The sequence below is a fragment of the Stegostoma tigrinum genome, chromosome 1 (assembly GCF_030684315.1).
Source record: "Stegostoma tigrinum isolate sSteTig4 chromosome 1, sSteTig4.hap1, whole genome shotgun sequence".
Classification (NCBI taxonomy): Eukaryota; Metazoa; Chordata; class Chondrichthyes; order Orectolobiformes; family Stegostomatidae; genus Stegostoma; species Stegostoma tigrinum.
The window spans coordinates 68,617,672-68,637,323 of NC_081354.1; the positions used below are offsets into that span (position 1 = coordinate 68,617,672).

The 19,652-nt window shown below is 52.4% G+C and overlaps 1 protein-coding gene across 2 annotated transcripts in view; it reads right to left on the bottom strand.

The window, feature by feature from the left end:
* The window catches only part of mad2l1 (MAD2 mitotic arrest deficient-like 1 (yeast)), a 30,039-nt gene extending 11,206 nt beyond the window's left edge, over window positions 1-18,833 (bottom strand). The window contains exons 1-2 of one of the 2 annotated variants that reach the window (XM_048540084.2): window positions 10,933-11,026; window positions 6,318-6,464 (exon numbers count right to left, since the gene is read on the bottom strand). In XM_048540084.2, coding sequence (XP_048396041.1) covers window positions 6,318-6,464; window positions 10,933-11,011 — 226 coding nt within the window. In that variant the 5' untranslated portion in view covers window positions 11,012-11,026. Of the gene's footprint in view, window positions 1-6,317; window positions 6,465-10,932; window positions 11,027-18,728 lie in introns of those variants that run through there. The other variant, XM_048540088.2, reaches the window with a different exon arrangement.
* Window positions 18,834-19,652: the final 819 nt, after the last annotated feature.

A 19,652-nucleotide genomic window follows, 5' to 3' on the forward strand; every position in this document is an offset into this window, starting at 1 on the left:
GGGGGGGGGAGAGAAAGAGAGGGGGGGGGAGAGAAAGAGAGGGGGGGGAGAGAAAGAGAGGGGGGGGAGAGAAAGAGAGGGGGGGGAGAGAAAGAGAGGGGGGGGGAGAGAAAGAGAGGGGGGGGAGAGAAAGAGAGGGGGGGGAGAGAAAGAGAGGGGGGGGAGAGAAAGAGAGGGGGGGGGAGAGAAAGAGAGGGGGGGGGAGAGAAAGAGAGGGGGGGGGAGAGAAAGAGAGGGGGGGGAGAGAAAGAGAGGGGGGGGGAGAGAAAGAGAGGGGGGGGGAGAGAAAGAGAGGGGGGGGGAGAGAAAGAGAGGGGGGGGAGAGACAGAGAGGGGGGGGAGAGACAGAGAGGGGGGGGAGAGACAGAGAGGGGGGGGAGAGACAGAGAGGGGGGGGAGAGACAGAGAGGGGGGGGAGAGACAGAGAGGAGGGGGGAGAGACAGAGAGGAGGGGGGAGAGACAGAGAGGAGGGGGGAGCGAAAGAGAGGAGGGGGGGGAGCGAAAGAGAGGAGGGGGGGGAGAGAAAGAGAGGGGGGGGGGAGAGAAAGAGAGGGGGGGGGGAGAGAAAGAGAGGAGGGGGGGGAGAGAAAGAGAGGGGCGGGGGGGGAGAGAAAGAGAGGGGCGGGGGGGGAGAGAAAGAGAGGGGCGGGGGGGGAGAGAAAGAGAGGGGCGGGGGGGGAGAGAAAGAGAGGGGCGGGGGGGGAGAGAAAGAGAGGGGCGGGGGGGGAGAGAAAGAGAGGGGCGGGGGGGGAGAGAAAGAGAGGGGCGGGGGGGGAGAGAAAGAGAGGGGCGGGGGGGGAGAGAAAGAGAGGGGCGGGGGGGGAGAGAAAGAGAGGGGCGGGGGGGGAGAGAAAGAGAGGGGCGGGGGGGGAGAGAAAGAGAGGGGCGGGGGGGGAGAGAAAGAGAGGGGCGGGGGGGGAGAGAAAGAGAGGGGCGGGGGGGGAGAGAAAGAGAGGGGCGGGGGGGGAGAGAAAGAGAGGGGCGGGGGGGGAGAGAAAGAGAGGGGCGGGGGGGGAGAGAAAGAGAGGGGCGGGGGGGGAGAGAAAGAGAGGGGCGGGGGGGGAGAGAAAGAGAGGGGCGGGGGGGGAGAGAAAGAGAGGGGCGGGGGGGGAGAGAAAGAGAGGGGCGGGGGGGGAGAGAAAGAGAGGGGCGGGGGGGGAGAGAAAGAGAGGGGCGGGGGGGGAGAGAAAGAGAGGGGCGGGGGGGGAGAGAAAGAGAGGGGCGGGGGGGGAGAGAAAGAGAGGGGCGGGGGGGGAGAGAAAGAGAGGGGCGGGGGGGGAGAGAAAGAGAGGGGCGGGGGGGGAGAGAAAGAGAGGGGCGGGGGGGGAGAGAAAGAGAGGGGCGGGGGGGGAGAGAAAGAGAGGGGCGGGGGGGGAGAGAAAGAGAGGGGCGGGGGGGGAGAGAAAGAGAGGGGCGGGGGGGGAGAGAAAGAGAGGGGCGGGGGGGGAGAGAAAGAGAGGGGCGGGGGGGGAGAGAAAGAGAGGGGCGGGGGGGGAGAGAAAGAGAGGGGCGGGGGGGAGAGAAAGAGAGGGGCGGGGGGGGAGAGAAAGAGAGGGGCGGGGGGGGAGAGAAAGAGAGGGGCGGGGGGGGAGAGAAAGAGAGGGGCGGGGGGGGAGAGAAAGAGAGGGGCGGGGGGGGAGAGAAAGAGAGGGGCGGGGGGGGAGAGAAAGAGAGGGGCGGGGGGGGAGAGAAAGAGAGGGGCGGGGGGGGAGAGAAAGAGAGGGGCGGGGGGGGAGAGAAAGAGAGGGGCGGGGGGGGAGAGAAAGAGAGGGGCGGGGGGGGAGAGAAAGAGAGGGGCGGGGGGGGAGAGAAAGAGAGGGGCGGGGGGGGAGAGAAAGAGAGGGGCGGGGGGGGAGAGAAAGAGAGGGGCGGGGGGGGAGAGAAAGAGAGGGGCGGGGGGGAGAGAAAGAGAGGGGCGGGGGGGGAGAGAAAGAGAGGGGCGGGGGGGGAGAGAAAGAGAGGGGCGGGGGGGGAGAGAAAGAGAGGGGCGGGGGGGGAGAGAAAGAGAGGGGCGGGGGGGGAGAGAAAGAGAGGGGCGGGGGGGGAGAGAAAGAGAGGGGCGGGGGGGGAGAGAAAGAGAGGGGCGGGGGGGGAGAGAAAGAGAGGGGCGGGGGGGGAGAGAAAGAGAGGGGCGGGGGGGGAGAGAAAGAGAGGGGCGGGGGGGGAGAGAAAGAGAGGGGCGGGGGGGGAGAGAAAGAGAGGGGCGGGGGGGGAGAGAAAGAGAGGGGCGGGGGGGGAGAGAAAGAGAGGGGCGGGGGGGGAGAGAAAGAGAGGGGCGGGGGGGGAGAGAAAGAGAGGGGCGGGGGGGGAGAGAAAGAGAGGGGCGGGGGGGGAGAGAAAGAGAGGGGCGGGGGGGGAGAGAAAGAGAGGGGGGGGGGGGGAGAGAAAGAGAGGGGGGGGCGGGGGGGGAGAGCAAGAGAGGGGGGGGAGAGCAAGAGAGGGGGGGGAGAGCAAGAGAGGGGGGGGAGAGCAAGAGAGGGGGGGGAGAGCAAGAGAGGGGGGGGAGAGCAAGAGGGGGGGGGGAGAGCAAGAGGGGGGGGAGAGCAAGAGGGGGGGGGAGAGCAAGAGGGGGGGGGAGAGCAAGAGGGGGGGGGGGAGAGCAAGAGGGGGGGGGGGAGAGCAAGAGGGGGGGGGGGAGAGCAAGAGGGGGGGGGGGAGAGCAAGAGGGGGGGGGGGAGAGCAAGAGGGGGGGGGGGAGAGCAAGAGGGGGGGGGGGAGAGCAAGAGGGGGGGGGGGAGAGCAAGAGGGGGGGGGGGAGAGCAAGAGGGGGGGGGGGAGAGCAAGAGGGGGGGGGGGAGAGCAAGAGGGGGGGGGGGAGAGCAAGAGGGGGGGGGGGAGAGCAAGAGGGGGGGGGGGAGAGCAAGAGGGGGGGGGGGAGAGCAAGAGGGGGGGGGGGAGAGCAAGAGGGGGGGGGGAGAGCAAGAGGGGGGGGGGGAGAGCAAGAGGGGGGGGGGGAGAGCAAGAGGGGGGGGGGGAGAGCAAGAGGGGGGGGGGGAGAGCAAGAGGGGGGGGGGGAGAGCAAGAGGGGGGGGGGAGAGCAAGAGGGGGGGGGAGAGCAAGAGGGGGGGGGAGAGCAAGAGGGGGGGGGGAGAGCAAGAGGGGGGGGGGGAGAGCAAGAGGGGGGGGGGAGAGCAAGAGGGGGGGGGGAGAGCAAGAGGGGGGGGGAGAGCAAGAGGGGGGGGGAGAGCAAGGGGGGGGGAGAGAAAGGGGGGGGGGAGAGAAAGGGGGGGGGGAGAGAAAGGGGGGGGGGAGAGAAAGGGGGGGGGGAGAGAAAGGGGGGGGGGAGAGAAAGGGGGGGGGAGAGAAAGGGGGGGGGAGAGAAAGGGGGGGGGAGAGAGAAAGGGGGGGGGAGAGAGAAAGGGGGGGGGAGAGAGAAAGGGGGGGGGAGAGAGAAAGGGGGGGGGAGAGAGAAAGGGGGGGGGAGAGAGAAAGGGGGGGGGAGAGAGAAAGGGGGGGGAGAGAGAAAGGGGGGGAGAGAGAAAGGGGGGGAGAGAGAAAGGGGGGGAGAGAGAAAGGGGGGGGAGAGAGAAAGGGGGGGGGAAGAAAGGTGGGGGGGGGGAAGAAAGGTGGGGGGGGGGAAGAAAGGTGGGGGGGGGGAGAAAGGTGGGGGGGGGGAGAAAGGTGGGGGAGAGAGAAAGGGGGGGGGAAGAAAGGTGGGGGGGGGGAAGAAAGGTGGGGGGGGGGGAAGAAAGGTGGGGGGGGGGAAGAAAGGTGGGGGGGGGGAAGAAAGGTGGGGGGGGGGAGAAAGGTGGGGGGGGGGAGAAAGGTGGGGGGGGGAGAAAGGTGGGGGGGGGGAGAAAGGTGGGGGGGGGGAGAAAGGTGGGGGGGGGGGGAGAAAGGTGGGGGGGGGGGGAGAAAGGTGGGGGGGGGGGGAGAAAGGTGGGGGGGGGGGGAGAAAGGTGGGGGGGGGAGAAAGGTGGGGGGGGGAGAAAGGTGGGGGGGGGAGAAAGGTGGGGGGGGGGGGAGAAAGGTGGGGGGGGGGGGAGAAAGGTGGGGGGGGGAGAAAGGTGGGGGGGGGGAGAAAGGTGGGGGGGGGGGGAGAAAGGTGGGGGGGGGGAGAAAGGTGGGGGGGGGGAGAAAGGTGGGGGGGGGGAGAAAGGTGGGGGGGGGGAGAAAGGTGGGGGGGGGGAGAAAGGCGGGGGGGGGGGAGAAAGGTGGGGGGGGGGAGAAAGGTGGGGGGGGGGAGAAAGGTGGGGGGGGGGGAGAAAGGTGGGGGGGGGGGAGAAAGGTGGGGGGGGGGGAGAAAGGTGGGGGGGGGGAGAAAGGTGGGGGGGGGAGAAAGGTGGGGGGGGGAGAAAGGTGGGGGGGGGGAGAAAGGTGGGGGGGGGGAGAAAGGTGGGGGGGGGGAGAAAGGTGGGGGGGGGGGGAAGAGGGGGGGCAAGAGGAGGAAGAGGTATCCGAGACGGTCCAGGTGAACTTGAGGTTGGGGTGAAAAGGTGTTAGTAAAGTTGATGAACTGCTCAAGCTCCTGTGGGAACAAGAGGCATTGGCAATACAGTGATTGATGTAACAGAGGAAGAGGTGGAGGTTAGCGCCAGTGTAGCTGCGGAAAAGGGACTGTTCCACGCATCCTATGAGGAGGTAGGAATAGCTACCTTTCCCTGAAATCGCAGAAGTTCTACACATGCCCCTCCACCGCTCCCACCCATATCTCCATCCAAGTTAACCAAAAAAGCTTTTATATCAGACAGATTCACCTACACATCCGCGAATGTGGTCTATTGCATCTGCTGCTCCTGATGTGGCCTCTTCTACATTGGCGAGACCGAGCGGAGACCGCTTTGTAGAGCACTTGTGCTCTGTCATGACACACAACAACACTTTCCCATCATGAACCATTTCAATTCCCGGTCCCATGACACCATGCCCATCCTGGACTTCCTCCAGTGTCACAATGACACCACACAAACTGGATGAGCAGCACCTCATATTCCACCTTGGGAGCCTACAACCCAATGGTCTCAATGTGGACTTTACTGTTTTCAGAAGCTCCCACCCTCAGCCTCATCCCATGACCAACCCTCCAACTCAACCCCACCTCCTTGACCTGACAACCTGTCCATCTCTCCCACCCATCCACTCCTCCCACTTCACTGACCAATCCCCACAATGCCTACCTGCTCTCGCCTATCACCATCACACCGACCTTCCCCAGATCCACTCCTCCTCTCCATTTATTGAGGAGCTCCCTTCCCCATTTTTGAAGTAGGGTCCAGACCTGAAACATAAAACTTTCCTGCTCCTTTGATGCTGTCTGGCCTGCTGTGCTCCTCCAGCTCCACACTGTGTAATGCATCCATTGGAGGCTGCTTCAGCATTCAGGAAAAATCAGGGCTGATTTTCAACAACCATTCTGTTTTCCTGCTTGATCCTGAGAAATTTTTATTTCAAGACCAAAGTCTATTAAATCTATTTAAAGACAAGTTACAACACTGAACACTTCTGCTCTCCATTAAGAATTCCAAGGATTCACAACTCCAACTTGAAAAATCAAACAAGCCAACAATCATCCAATGGTCTTTTCCTTATTCTGAAACAATACTCTTGTTTCAAATTCAGCAACTGGAGAGCTGGCCTGTGTCAATCCCTTCAGAATGTTTTACTTCAATTAAATCACCTCAATCTTCTAAACTACAAGTATAGTCAATTCTAGTCAAATCTTCCCTTAACTACATCATCCCAGAAAATGCAATGGGAAAATACCACAATCCTTTTGTTGGACCTTCAAACAATTTTAGGTTATTTGTTTCTTCAGTCAGTCAGTCAGTCAGTCAGTCAATCTTTTTTCTCTTGTTCACTCCTTTGCATCTCATAGCACCAACAACTTAGGTACAATGATAATACACAAAAGAGCTAGCACAAGAAGATAATGGGGAGTGGGGGTGCTAGGAAAATATACTACATTAGGTTCCTTTCATTGGCTAGGGCACAGGCAACTCCTCTGCTGTTTCAAAAGCAGGTCTTGGAAACTTTTATGAGGGGACACATGGGCCTTACGTTGATGTATCAGCTGAAAGACACCATCTACGAAAGTGCTGGACAAACACTCCGTGGAGCATGGAATTAACTCAATCTATACTCGAGGTTGAGTGTCCTACTGGTTTCAGGTCAACATTATTCAGTGAAGCCAGAATGTGGAGAACAGACTTCCAAAATTATTTTACCAATGATTACCAAAATTAAAAAAAGTCAAGATAATTTTTGAACTTATATTTGTGACTATGACCAGACCAGATCTGGACTTTGTGAAAAGATCTTACAAATATCAAATGCTAAAAATTACACAATGCAAAACTGAAATCAACTAAATCAATACCTTTTAGCTGGCCAACGACATTCTTTAAGTAGTTGTTGAGGGTGGGATCTGTTGTAACTAGCATTGTAAGGCCGTACTTCTGTACACGTGTGAAAGATTCTGGTGGATAGATTCCACGTTGGTACAAGATGCTATTGATTCCATAATCTAAAACAAAACATTAACTGACAATTGCATTTACCTGAAACAAAACTGACATGCTTCTTCAGATTACTAAACAATATTACTGTAGAGTCAAAACCCTTAATTGTTGAAATTTACATCCTAAAATGCATTTCCATGAGGTGTCATAACATTCTTGCACATAATAAACCGAGTGACTGAAAACATTTTTCTGTTCATTAATAATCATACAATAGTGATAATTAAGCACAAATAAAGATAACCGAACAGTATAGTTGGCTATAGCATCCTTTAACTATATCAAATGCAAACTAAGGCCAGACTGATTAAGTACAGCAAGCTATCCCAAAGCCACTGGGCACCAAGTAACTAAAGGTCAAACCTTAAACAAATTTTAAGCACAAAAACTTGCATATCTGAGCTGTTGGTTTCACTTGGAAACCCAAGTTGTTTTGGAATCATAGAATCTCTAGAGTGCGCCAAATGGCCTGCTTCCACACTGACCGTCCAAAGAGCATCCAATCCAGACCTATTTCCATACCCAGTCACTGCATTTCCCATGGTTAATCCACCTGGCCTACATGCCCCTGGACACTACATGCAATTTAGGTTAGATTAGATTCCCTATAGTGTGGAAACAGGTTCTTCGGTCTAACAAGTCCACACTGCCCCTTGAAGTATCCCACCCAGACCCAAGCCCCTATAACACACACATCCCTGAACACTATGGGCAATTTAGCATGGCCAATCCACCAAGCCTGCACATCTGTGGACTGTGGAAGGAAACCGGAGCAAACCCACACAGACACGGGGAGAATGTGCAAACTCCACACACAGTTACCCGAGGCTGGAATTGAACTCGGGTCCCTGGCGCTGTAAGGCTGCAGTACTAACCACCGAGCCACCGAAATTTAGCACAGCCACTCCATTTAACCTGCACATCTTTGGACTGTGCAAACAGGAGCACCTGGAGGAAACTCCACACACATTTTTCTTCAAGCTGGAATTGAATCCAGATCCTAAGCACAATGAGTCAGCAGTGCTAACCACTGAGCCAGTATTTCTGCCAGGAAAATGACGGGGGGGGGGGGGGTGGTGGTGTTGTGGAGAGGAGGAAACTACAACTTATGTTGTAATAGAAAATTAAAGACATTAATACACAACCTGGAATTTCAAAAGAAATACAAGGGTGACAAGAATCTTATGAGATCAAGAATACCAGCTGAGCTGTTGGGCCGAGTGGACTGTTTCAGTGCTGTATCTTCTGTGTAATGAGGAAAGGTTATAGTCATAACAAGTCGGCAGTAAATTTGTTTTCACTGGATACAATCCGGAAATAAAACAGTAGTTTCTACGGCCTTAGCTCAATAAGATCTAATTGGTGAAGAAAGCTCATGTTTCCAAATAAAAAACCTGTTAGATTACGTGTTGTCTGATCATTGACCTTGTCCATCCCAGTCCAACACCAGCACTTCCACATGAAAGAAAGCGAGACTGCTAATTTAAACAGTAACTTATCAAATCTCAAACATTGAAAAGCAGATGCAATAAATTATTGTGAAGTACTGCGTCTATGCGCACAAATGCAGCAGTTTTTAGATAATGTTTTAAGAGGCAATAAAACAAAGGTCAGTTAATTGATCCGTGATGACAATTGTGGATGGAGGAATGAGTCAGAACAGGCTCCTCACACCTTTTCAATAAAGGATGTAGAATCTTTAATATTCACTTATAAAGATTTGAAGGAATACAGGCTCAGACATTTGATGGCCAGAGTTCTTGGAACAGAGTAAATTAGAGGACCACGTGGAATCCTCAATGCTTCTGACTATGAGAATTGCTCAGGAAACAAATTCTTTAGGGTAATTTGCACGTCCAGAGCCCTTTGAAGAACCCATTAAAAGAGGGGAAGTTGAAGAATCCCAACTTGCATGAGCTTTACAGATACTAAAGAAAAATGGGTTAAAAAATGTAAATGTAATTCCCACTTAACTACTGACCATCCCTAATTCCCCACTGCACCACTCCCTACATTACACTGCACACCACCAAACCCCAACCGTGTTGGGATGATATACATACTCTCACTGACCTGAATGTGAGATGTACCTTCCTTCTCCTCCTGATCTTTTACTTCTGGAAGTCACATCCTGCCCCTTCCTGAAATCTGAGTCACAAACCCAAGCTCCCACTGATGGGCCAGGTACCCCTCACTCTGCCTGATAGTCTAACTTCCAACACACTCAACCCCAGGCCTGATGTTCTCCACCCACCAGTCAGCCCCAAGACATCCCCCTATCAAGAATTAAACAACCCACAGACCCCAATTACCCTAAACACTCATTCACACACCAGGTACATGCATACTTACCTATTCACAGGAGCTGTCAGCAGTGCTTTGCCTTGCTGGACATTTAAATACCAGACCATGGCACACTGACTACGGCCACAGGGATTGGGGTTTTTAATGATTATTTTCCTCACTGCTGGATTCACAAATTTTTGGACAGGTTCATAACAGGAAGCCCCTATTGGGAATCTTGAGATTTCTTTACATAAAAGATAAAGCAAATAAATTTTAATACAATTGGGGATGGAAATAGAACTTCCAAACCCAATTAGCAGAGCAAAGCAACACAATAATGTATGCATGGAATTGTTATAATGCAACACTCTGCATGGGCGGCATGGTGGCTCAGTGGTTAGCATACAGTCTCACAGCGCCAGGGACCCGGGTTCGATTCCAGCTTTAGGCGACTGTCTGTGTGGAGTTTGCACATGCTGCCTGTGTCTGCGTGGGTTTCCTCTGGGTGCTCCAGTTTCCTCCCACAGTCCAAAGATGTGCAGGCTAGGTAGATTGGCCATAGTGTTCAGTGGTGAGAGAGTCTGGGGGAGATGCTGCAAGGGACGGTGTGGACTTGTTGGGCCGAAGGGCCCGTTTCCACACTGTAGGGAATCTGACCTAATCAATTTGGATCACAAGCCAAGCTTCATGCTTCAGTCCACAAATCTCCCAGCCTAAAAAATAAATGCATAACTGGATGAATAATCTGAAAAACAGAAAACAATTGAAGTTTAAACTGAACACCCTCAAAACATAACCCAATTTCTATGTTCATAATTTGGGCCACTGCTATATTTGAATATTTTAGCACAGTTTATTAAGCTGGCTGTAACAAATGACTAATCGTTAGCATTGCAACAGTTCTAAACAATGTCACAGTTAACATTCTGACAAATGATATTATTTGTAAAAAGCTTTCCTAATATTTCTGAGGACTTATTTGTATTTTATCCCACAAAGGCAGAATTAAAGTAATCATTTTATTTTCATTAAACGTCATAAAACAAAGAATTGCAGATGCTGGAGATCTGAAACTAAAACAGAAATTTACCAGAGAAGCTCAGTAGGTCTGACAGCATCTGTGGGAAGAAAGTAGAGCTAATGTTGAGTCCAGTGACTCCTCTTATAAAGAAGATGCTCTGATGAAGAAGCACTGGACTTGAAACATTAACTCTGCTTTCTTCCCACAGATGCTGATAGACCTGCTGTGCTTCTCCAGCAATTTCTGGAGAGGTTAGATTTCTCGGCTATTTCCTTGATCACCATTAACAATTTTCCCATTTCAAACTGTAATGAGCCTGCATTTGTCTTCACTTTTTTTCACCTTTTTACATGCTTATATAATCTTACTGCAAAATTTTCAGCATAGCTTATGGTTTTACTCATTTTATTTTTGCCCTCAAAATCAATCTCTAGGTCATCCTTTGGTGAATTCCAAATGGCTCCCATGTCTCAGATTTACTACATTTTCTAATAAGTTCACACAACTCTTTGGATTTAATACTATTCCTAATTTCCCTTACTGGCAACAGCTGAGCTTCCTTTGCCTGAGCATTGGAATACATTCATTTGTTTCTTTAATATTCGCTATTACCTAGTCACCATAATGCCTAGTAAGCAATCACAGTTAACTCAACACTAATATCTTTCTAGTTTCTGTTCTTTAGATTCCATACCTGGTTTCAGACTGGATTACTTCATTTCAAAACCTGATAAAGGAATTCACGTAATGGACACTTGTCTACAATTAAAAAGGTACCCATAAAATTATTATGGCTGTGAATGGCTCAAAACTATCTTTGACAGCACAAAGAGCTCACACAAAGAATAGGTTAACATCATTTGCGAGCGCAGAAAGCAGTAGCCATTTTTAAAGATGTGTAATAGACACAGTATATTTCCTGTAGTGCCAAGTTGATCTCACAGAAAAGCCAACCCACTATTTTTGACCAAAGTCTTGAATTTTCCCATATATTTTACTAAAATTTCACCTTAGTTATTCACAGATAATTTATATTTTAAGGCAATTGCTGGACGGTGTTCATTCTCATCTGTCAAGGAAACTGCCCAAAATGTACCCTTACTCCAACGATGGGGATGCAAGTTGCATTCAACATTTTATTTTTCAAACAGTAAAATGGTAGTGACCTGTAGCTGGAGATAAAGTGCTGCCATCCAGTTTCAGGTTTGGTGGGATTTTGTTTTCAACTCCAGGATACTGTTGCATTTTAATAGCAGGTTTTTTTTATTGGGTTTCATTTCTTTGTCAGAGTTTCAAAAGAATGAACTCAGTAATGGAGAGAGCTCGCATCCACTTATTGTTTCACCGAGGGTGACAGAAAGCTTTTGGACACTGGAGCAAAAAGGAGAAGATACAGGGTCATTTTGTGAAAGAATGATCAGGTTTTTATGTACGAGGAGAATAATCTGTTTGTTCTTATCTGCTGACCTTAAGAGTTTGAGAGAGAGCATTCGATGATGGTATGACAGATTATGGCTCTCACAGCCCTGATCATTTACAACAATGCTGGATCACAGAAGTATCGGCAACTACTGTAATTCGTGATCTTTTTTCCTTTATTTGTTGAGGGATCAATTGGGCTCCTGTTAATGATGTGGTACCCATGTAATAGTCGACCCCATAAATGTAACCTTAAGAAATAGTCTAAAAAACAGCATTTATATTTGTGTAAAAGACAAGACACAGAGGAGCAAAGTAGAGATAGCTGATAAATACTGGCACTGAATGAATAGTTCAGAAGTCAAGATAAAACACTTTTAGCCTGAAATGTAACACCGTGACCTATTCTGGGCTGGATTTGCTACCCTAGAGTATCATTTTTGCTATGCCTATGTTAATCTGTGTCAGATCGGGTATATTTTTAATACATTGACAGTACATCAATACAGGATTAACTATCTCACCCTGTGATTCTCATTTACAGTTAATTTTCAATCAACCTTTTCAATACCAGAAGAATAGCTTTTGCAGCAGTATCTTTAGAATGCTGCATACAATTCTTGTCACCCTCCTGTACAGAGGATGGTGTGAAACTTGAGGGGGTGTTGAAAAGATTAACAAAGATGTCATCTAGACTGGAGGGTTTGAGTTATACAGAAAGGACTGAATAGGCTGGGGCCTTTTTCCCCTGGCAGAGGCACTGAGAGGGTGACCTTATAGAGACTTATAAAGTCATGAGGAGCATGGATGGGGTGAATAGCCACTGTCTTTTTCCTACAGTGAGAGAGCCCAAAATTACAGGACACTGGTCTAAGATGAGAGAGGAAAGATTTAAAAAGAACCTGAGGGATGACTTCCCCACACCCCCTCCCCACACAGAGGGTGGTAAGTGTATGGAACAAATTCCCAGCTGATGTGGAACGGTTCTAACAATAAATGTCCAAAAACACTGACAGATCACTACTAAAGCTATATGAAACATAAGCCACATTCATAGCCAAAATTATCTACTTTTAGAAATAACTCTCTGTGCAAACAACTGCAGCATTTAAAAGGCATTTGGATTTAGTATATGACTATGAAAGGTTTAAAATGAATATGGACCAAATGCTGGCAAAATCAGTCTAGGTCAGATTGGGATGCCTGGTTGATGTGGACAAGTTGGACTGAAGAATGTGTTTCCATGCTGTATAACCATTAAATCTGTACAGCACAGCTGCATGACTGCATGAAAATAAAATCAATGCACACAGGACTTGGTTGTGACCAACTGACATTACACCTCCATCTATAAGACAGGGGAGGCTGCAGCTAGGTTAGCGTTCAGAGTACTCGATAGCAGTCAATCCTTTCTGATTGCACAAAATCAAATCTTGGACAGCCGCTGCTCAATATAACAAAGTGTGGAGCTGGATAAACACAGCAGGCCAAGCAGCATCTCAGGAGCACAAAAGCTGACGTTTCGGGCCTAGACCCTTCATCAGAGAGGGGGATGGGGAGGGGGTTCTGGAATAAATAGGGGAGGGGGGGGGAGAAGAGACGGACTGAAGATGGAGAGAAAAGAAGATAGGTGGAGAGGAGAGTATACGCGGGGAGGGGATAGGTCAGTCCAGGGAAGATGGACAGGTCAAGGAGGCGGGATGAGGTGGCAGGTAGGAAATGGAGGTGCGGCTTGAGGTGGGAGGAAGGGATGGGTGAGAGGAAGAACAGGTTAGGGAGGCAGGGATAAGCTGGGCTGGTTTTGGGATGCAGTGGGGGGAGGGGAGATTTTGAAGCTTGTGAAGTCCACATTGATACCATTGGGCTGCAGGGTGCCGAAGCGGAATATGAGTTGCTGTTCCCTGCAACCTTCGGGTGGCATCAATGTGGCACTGCAGGAGGCCCATGATGGACATGCTGTCTGAGGAATGGGAGGGGGAGTTAAAACGGTTCGCGACTGGGAGGTGCAGTTGTTTATTGCAACCGAGCAGAGGTGTTCTGCAAAGCGGTCCCCAAGCCTCCTCTTGGTTTCCCCAATGTAGAGGAAGCCACACCGGGTACAGTGGGTAGATACAGTATACCACATTGGCAGATGTGCGAGTGAACATCTGCTTAATATGGAAAGTCATCTTGGGGCCTGGGATGGGGGTGAGGGAGGTGGTATGGGGGCAAGTGTAGCACTTCCTGCGGTTGCAGGGGAAGGTGCCGGGTGTGGTGGGGTTGGAGGGCAGTGTGGAGCGAACAAGGGAGTCACGGAGAGAGTGGTCTCCCCAGAAGGCAGAGAAGGGTGGGGATGGAAAAATGTCTTGGGTGGTGGGGTCGGATTGTAGATGGCGGAAGTGTTGGAGGATGATGCATTGTATCCGGAGGTTGGTGGGGTGGTATGTGAGAATGAGGGGGTCCTCTTGGGGCGTATGTAGCAGGGGCGGGGTGTGAGGGATGTGTTGCGGGAAATGCGGGAGACGCAGTCAAGGGCATTCTCGATCACTGTGGGGGCGAAGTTGCGGTCCTTGAAGAACGTGGACATCTGGGATGTACGGGAGTGGAATGCCTCATCCTGGGAGCAGATGCAGCAGACGTGGAGGAATTGAGAATAGGGGATAAAATTTTTGCAGGAGGGTGAGTGAGAGGAGGTGTATTCGAGGTCGCTGTTGCAGTCGGTGGGCTTGAAACGGACATCAGTGTCTAGCTGGTTACCTGAGATGGAGACTGAGGTGTCCAGAAAGGTGAGGGATGTGTTGGAGATGGCCCAGGTGAACTTGAGGTTGGGGTGGAAGTTGTTGGTGAAGTGGATGAACTGTTCGAGCTCCTCTGGGGAGCATGAGGCGGCGCCGACATAGTCATCAATGTAACGGAGGAAGAGGTGGGGTTTGGGGCCCATGTAGGTGTGAAGAGGGACTGTTCCACGTAACCTACAAAGAGGCAGGCATAGCTTGGGCCCATGCGGGTACCCATGGCCAGCCCCTTTGTCTGTAGGAAGTGGGAAGAATCGAAAGAGAAGTTGTTGAGGGTGAGGACGAGTTCGGCTAGGCAGATGAGGGTCTTGCTGCAGGGGGACTGGTCGGGCCTGCGGGACAGGAAGAAGCGGAGGGCCTTGAGGCCATCTGCATGAGGAATACTGGTGTATAGGGACTGGACGTCCATGTTGAAAATGAGGTGTAGGGGGCCAGGGAACTGGAAGTTCTGGAGGTAGTGGAGGGCGTGGGTGGTGTCACAGACGTAGGTGGGGAGTTCCTGGACCAAAGGGAAGGAAACGGAGTCCAGATAGGTGGGGATGAGTTCGGTGGGGCAGGAACAGGTGGAAACAATAGGTCGACCAGGGCAGGCAGGTTTGTGGATTTTGGGAAGGAGATAGAAGCGGGTGATGCGGGGTTGGGGAACATTAAGGTTAGAGGCTGTGGGTGGGACGTCCCCTGAGGTGATGAGGTCATGGATGGTGTTGGAGATGATGGTTTGGCGATCACTGCTCAATATAGTTTGTCTTTTTAAAAATCCAGCACACGCTATAGAAATTCATTTGTCACAGGTGATGTGGCTTGCAGAGTCTATATATAGATTAAAGTTATCCATTATTGCTGGATTACTACAATTAGTGTTGTTTTACCTAATCATATTGTTTTATCACGTTATGGGTCCACCAAATCACTACTAAAATGTTTTAAGAAATACAAAGCACGTTCGTACTCAAAAACACCTACTTTTGTAAATAACCCTCTGTACATACAGCCTAGCATCAAAAGCTTCAACATTAAAACTTGCTTAACCTACATAACTGACTGCAGCTCTAAAGCAAACTATTGCTGGTAAATGCCTTGTGGCACCTCATTGCCGATATTTTGAGCACAAGCTTACCTACTTTGCTTCATGTCACACTTAATTTTGCTGAGAATGACCAAACTGGAAGTCGGGGTGTGGGGAGGAGACAGTTACATTTACAGCAACTGTGGACAAGCTTAAGGGCAAATTTCATTCCACTTAGAAGCATTCTCTGACACTTCCGCCATGTACAATCCGACACCAGAGTCATTTTTCCATCCCCACCCTTGTCTGCCTTCCACAAAGACCACTCTCTCCAGGACTCCCTTGTCCGCTCCACACTCCCCTCCAACCCCACCACACCTGGCGCACTTCCCCCTGCAACTGAAGCAAGTGCTACACTTGGCCCCACACCTCCTCCCTCGCCCCCATTCCAGGCCCCAAGATGACTTTGCACATCAAGCAGATGTTCACCTGCACATCTGCCAATGTGGTACACTGCATCCGCTGTACCCGTTGAGGCTTCCTCCACATTGGGGACACCAAGCGGAGGCTTGGGGACCACTTTGCAGAACACCTACGCTCGGTTTGCAATAAGCAACTGCACCTCCCAGTCATGAACCATTTCAGCTCCCCCTCCCATTCCTTAGACGACATGTCCATCCTGGGCCTCCTGCAGTGCCATAATGATGCCACCCAAATGTTGCAGGAACAGGAACTCATATTCCACTTGGGAAACCTGTGGCCCAATGGTATCAATGTGGACTTCACAAGCTTAAAAAACTCCCCTCCCCCCCACTGCATCCCAAAACCAGCCCAGCTCTCCACCCCTCTCACCCACTCCAACCTCTCCCCTGCAGAACGGGCAGCCCTCCGCTCCAACCCCAACCTCACCATCAAACCCGCAGACAAGGGTGGCGCAGTGGTAGTATGGCGCACTGACCTCTACATCGCCAAGGCCAGACGCCAACTCTCCGACACCACCTCCTACCGCCCCCTCGATCATGACCCCACACCCGAACACCAAACCATCATCTCCACCACCATTCACGACCTCATCACCTCAGGGGACCTCCCACCCACAGCCTCCAACCTCATTGTTCCCCAACCCCGCACGGCCTGTTTCTATCTCCTTCCCAAAATCCACAAATCTGCCTGCCCTGGTCGACCCATTGTCTCAGCCTGCTCCTGCCCCACCGAACTCATCTCCACCTATCTGGACTCCATTTTCTCCCCTTTGGTCCAGGAACTCCCCACCTACGTCCGTGACACCACCCACGCCCTCCACCTCCTCCAGGACTGCCAATTCCCTGGCCCCCAACACCACATATTCACCATGGACGTCCAGTCCCTGTACACCTGCATTCCGCATGCAGATGGCCTCAAGGCCCTCCGCTTCTTCCTGTCCCGCAGGCCCGACCAGTCCCCCTCCACCGACACTCTCATCCGCCTAGCTGAACTCGTCCTCACACTCAACAACTTCTCTTTTGACTCCTCCCACTTCCTACAGACTAAGGGGGTGGCCATGGGCACCCACATGGGCCCCAGCTATGCCTGCCTCTTTGTAGGTTACGTGGAACAGTCTCTCTTCCGCACCTACATGGGCCCCAAACCCCACCTCTTCCTCCGGTACATTGATGACTGTATCGGCGCTGCCTCTTGCTCCCCAGAGGAGCTCGAACAGTTCATCCACTTGACCAACACCTTCCACCCCAACCTCAGTTCACCTGGGCCATCTCCAGCACATCCCTCACCTTCCTGGACCTCTCAGTCTCCATCTCAGGCAACCAGCTTGTAACTGATGTCCATTTCAAGCCCACCGACTCCCACAGCCAGCTACCTAGAATACACCTCCTCCCACCCACCCTCCTGCAAAAATTCCATCCCCTATTCCCAATTCCTCCGCCTCCGCTCCCACGATAAGACATTCCACTCCCGCACATCCCAGATGTCCAAGTTCTTTAAGGACCGCAACTTTCCCCCCACAGTGATCGAGAACGCCCTTGACCGCGTCTCCCGTATTTCCCACAACACATCCCTCACACCCCGCCCCCACCACAACCGCCCTAAGAGGATCCCCCTCGTTCTCACACACCACCCTACCAACCTCCGGATACAACGCATCATCCTCCGACACTTCTGCCATTTACAATCCGACCCCACCACCCAAGACATTTTTCCATCCCCACCCGTCTGCTTTCCGGAGAGACCACTCTCTCCGTGACTCCCTTGTTCGCTCCACACTGCCCTCCAACCCCACCACACCCGGCACCTTCCCCTGCAACCGCAGGAAATGCTACACTTGTCCCCACACCTCCTCCCTCACCCCTATCCCAGGCCCCAAGATGACATTCCACATTAAGCAGAGGTTCACCTGCACATCTGCCAATGTGGTATACTGCATCCACTGTACCCGGTGCGCTTCCTCTACATTGGGGAAACCAAGCGGAGGCTTGGGGACCGCTTTGCAGAACACCTCCGCTCAGTTCGCAACAAACAACTGCACCTCCCAGTCGCAAACCATTTCCACTCCCCCTCCCATTCTCTAGATGACATGTCCATCATGGGCCTCCTGCACTGCCACAATGATGCCACCCGAAGGTTGCAGGAACAGCAACTCATATTCCGCCTGGGAACCCTGCAGCCATATGGTATCAATGTGGACTTCACCAGTTTCAAAATCTCCCCTTCCCCTATTGCATCCCTCAACCAGCCCAGATCGTCCCCTCCTCCCACTGCACCACACAACCAGCCCAGCTCTTCCCCCCCACCCACTGCATCCCAAAACCAGTCCAACCTGTCTCTGCCTCCCTAACCGGTTCTTCCTCTTATCCATCCCTTCCTCCCACCCCAAGCCGCACCCCCATCTACCTACTATCCTCATCCCACCTCCTTGACCTGTCCATCTTCCCTGGACTGACCTATCCCCTCCCTACCTCCCCACCTATATTCTCCTCTCTACCTATCTTCTTTTCTTTCCATCTTCGGTCCACCTCCCCCTCTCTCCCTATTTATTCCAGTTCCCTCTCCGATGAAGGGTCTAGGCCGGAAACGTCAGCTTTTGTGCTCCTGAGATGCTGCTTGGCCTGCTGTGTTCATTCAGCCTCACATTTTATTATCTTCCCCTCCACCCACTGCATTCCAAAACCAGCCCAGCCTGTCTCCGCCTCCCTAACCTGTTCTTCCTCTCTCCTATCCCCTCCTCCAACCTCAAGCTGTACCTCCTTTTCCTACCTACCACCTCATCCCACCCCCTTGACCTGTCTGTCCTCCCCAGACTGACTTATCCCCTCCCTACCTCCCCACCCATACTCTCCTCTCCACCTATCTTCTCCTCTATCCATCTTCGATCCACCTCCCCCTCTCTCCCTATTTATTTCAGAACCCTCTCCCCATCCCCCTTCTTTGATGAAGGGTCTAGGCCCGAAACGTCAGCTTTCCTGCTCGGCCTGTTGTGTTCATCCAGCTCCACACCTTGTTATCTCTGCTGAGAAGCATGTTCTTTACTGGGAATGGTAAAAGAACAGACGCTAGGTTTAGTACTAGATCGAGGATATCGCTAAGACTCCTTCCCATAGGGGGCTGAACACGGCCATCTCCGCTCCACATTGCACAGACTGCCCGGTCGTCGGTGAGGGGGAAGAAGTCCTGGCCCAGCCTCGGGCCGCGGTGGGGTTGTCTCCCCATCCAACCCGGTACTGTCTCTGTGCGCCCACCTTCTCCCCCCCCGATTACGCCGGTAACTCACTGAAGAACTCGGACACAATGCTCGCGCTCCCCTTCAGGGTGATCCCCTCTCGCGCCGACACTTTACCCGCCATCGAATTCAAAACCCAGGCGTCGCGCTGCGCCTGTGCAGAAATAGTGCGTGTCCCTCGCCCCGCCCAATCGTCCGGGACGGCGGCCGCGCCTGCGCAGTTGGTTCGCCGGCGGCAGGCCGGGGAAGGAACCGCCCCGCCCCCTCGTCACCACGTGACCACCCTGGTTTGAAAGTGCCGACCGGAGCTTCGCTTCTGCCGGTATTGATACAGCTGTTCGGTTTCTCCAACAGTTTGTTTTTATTTCTCATTTTCAGTACCCAAGGGATTTTAGTTTCATCCGGTTAGGTTCTTGCACTTGACAGTATGTAACATGGTTTCATTGCTATCTCTTCCGGCCAGTGTCCTGATCCTTACTCTCAGGGCATTGCCGTTGATCCCCATTTCCCCTATAGCCAGGACATTCTGCCTTTCTCGGCTCCCAATGTGAAAAGCCGCCTTGGTACAACACACATAATGGGAACTGCAGATGCTGGAGAATCCGAGATAACAAAAGCGTGGAGCTGGATGAACACAGCGGGCAGGCCAAGCTTTTGTGCTCCTAAGATGCTGCCTCGCCTGCTGTGTTCATCCAGCTCCACACTTTATCTTGGTGCAACACATCCTTTCTGAGCTACACTGGAAGGCCCTGCTGGAGCAATCCGGGGACAGAAATTGTATCTTAATGAGGCCCCAAGACATGGCAGCAGAGGTGGGCCATTAGCCCATCGAGTCTGTTCTGCCAATCAGAGAGTTCCGGGCAGCTCTGATATTCCCTGACTCCACTTTCCTGCCTTTTTCACTTGAATCCCTTGATTCTGTTCCTGATTAAAAACCTGTCTTGGCAAAAACAGCCTCTGTGATAAAGAATTCCA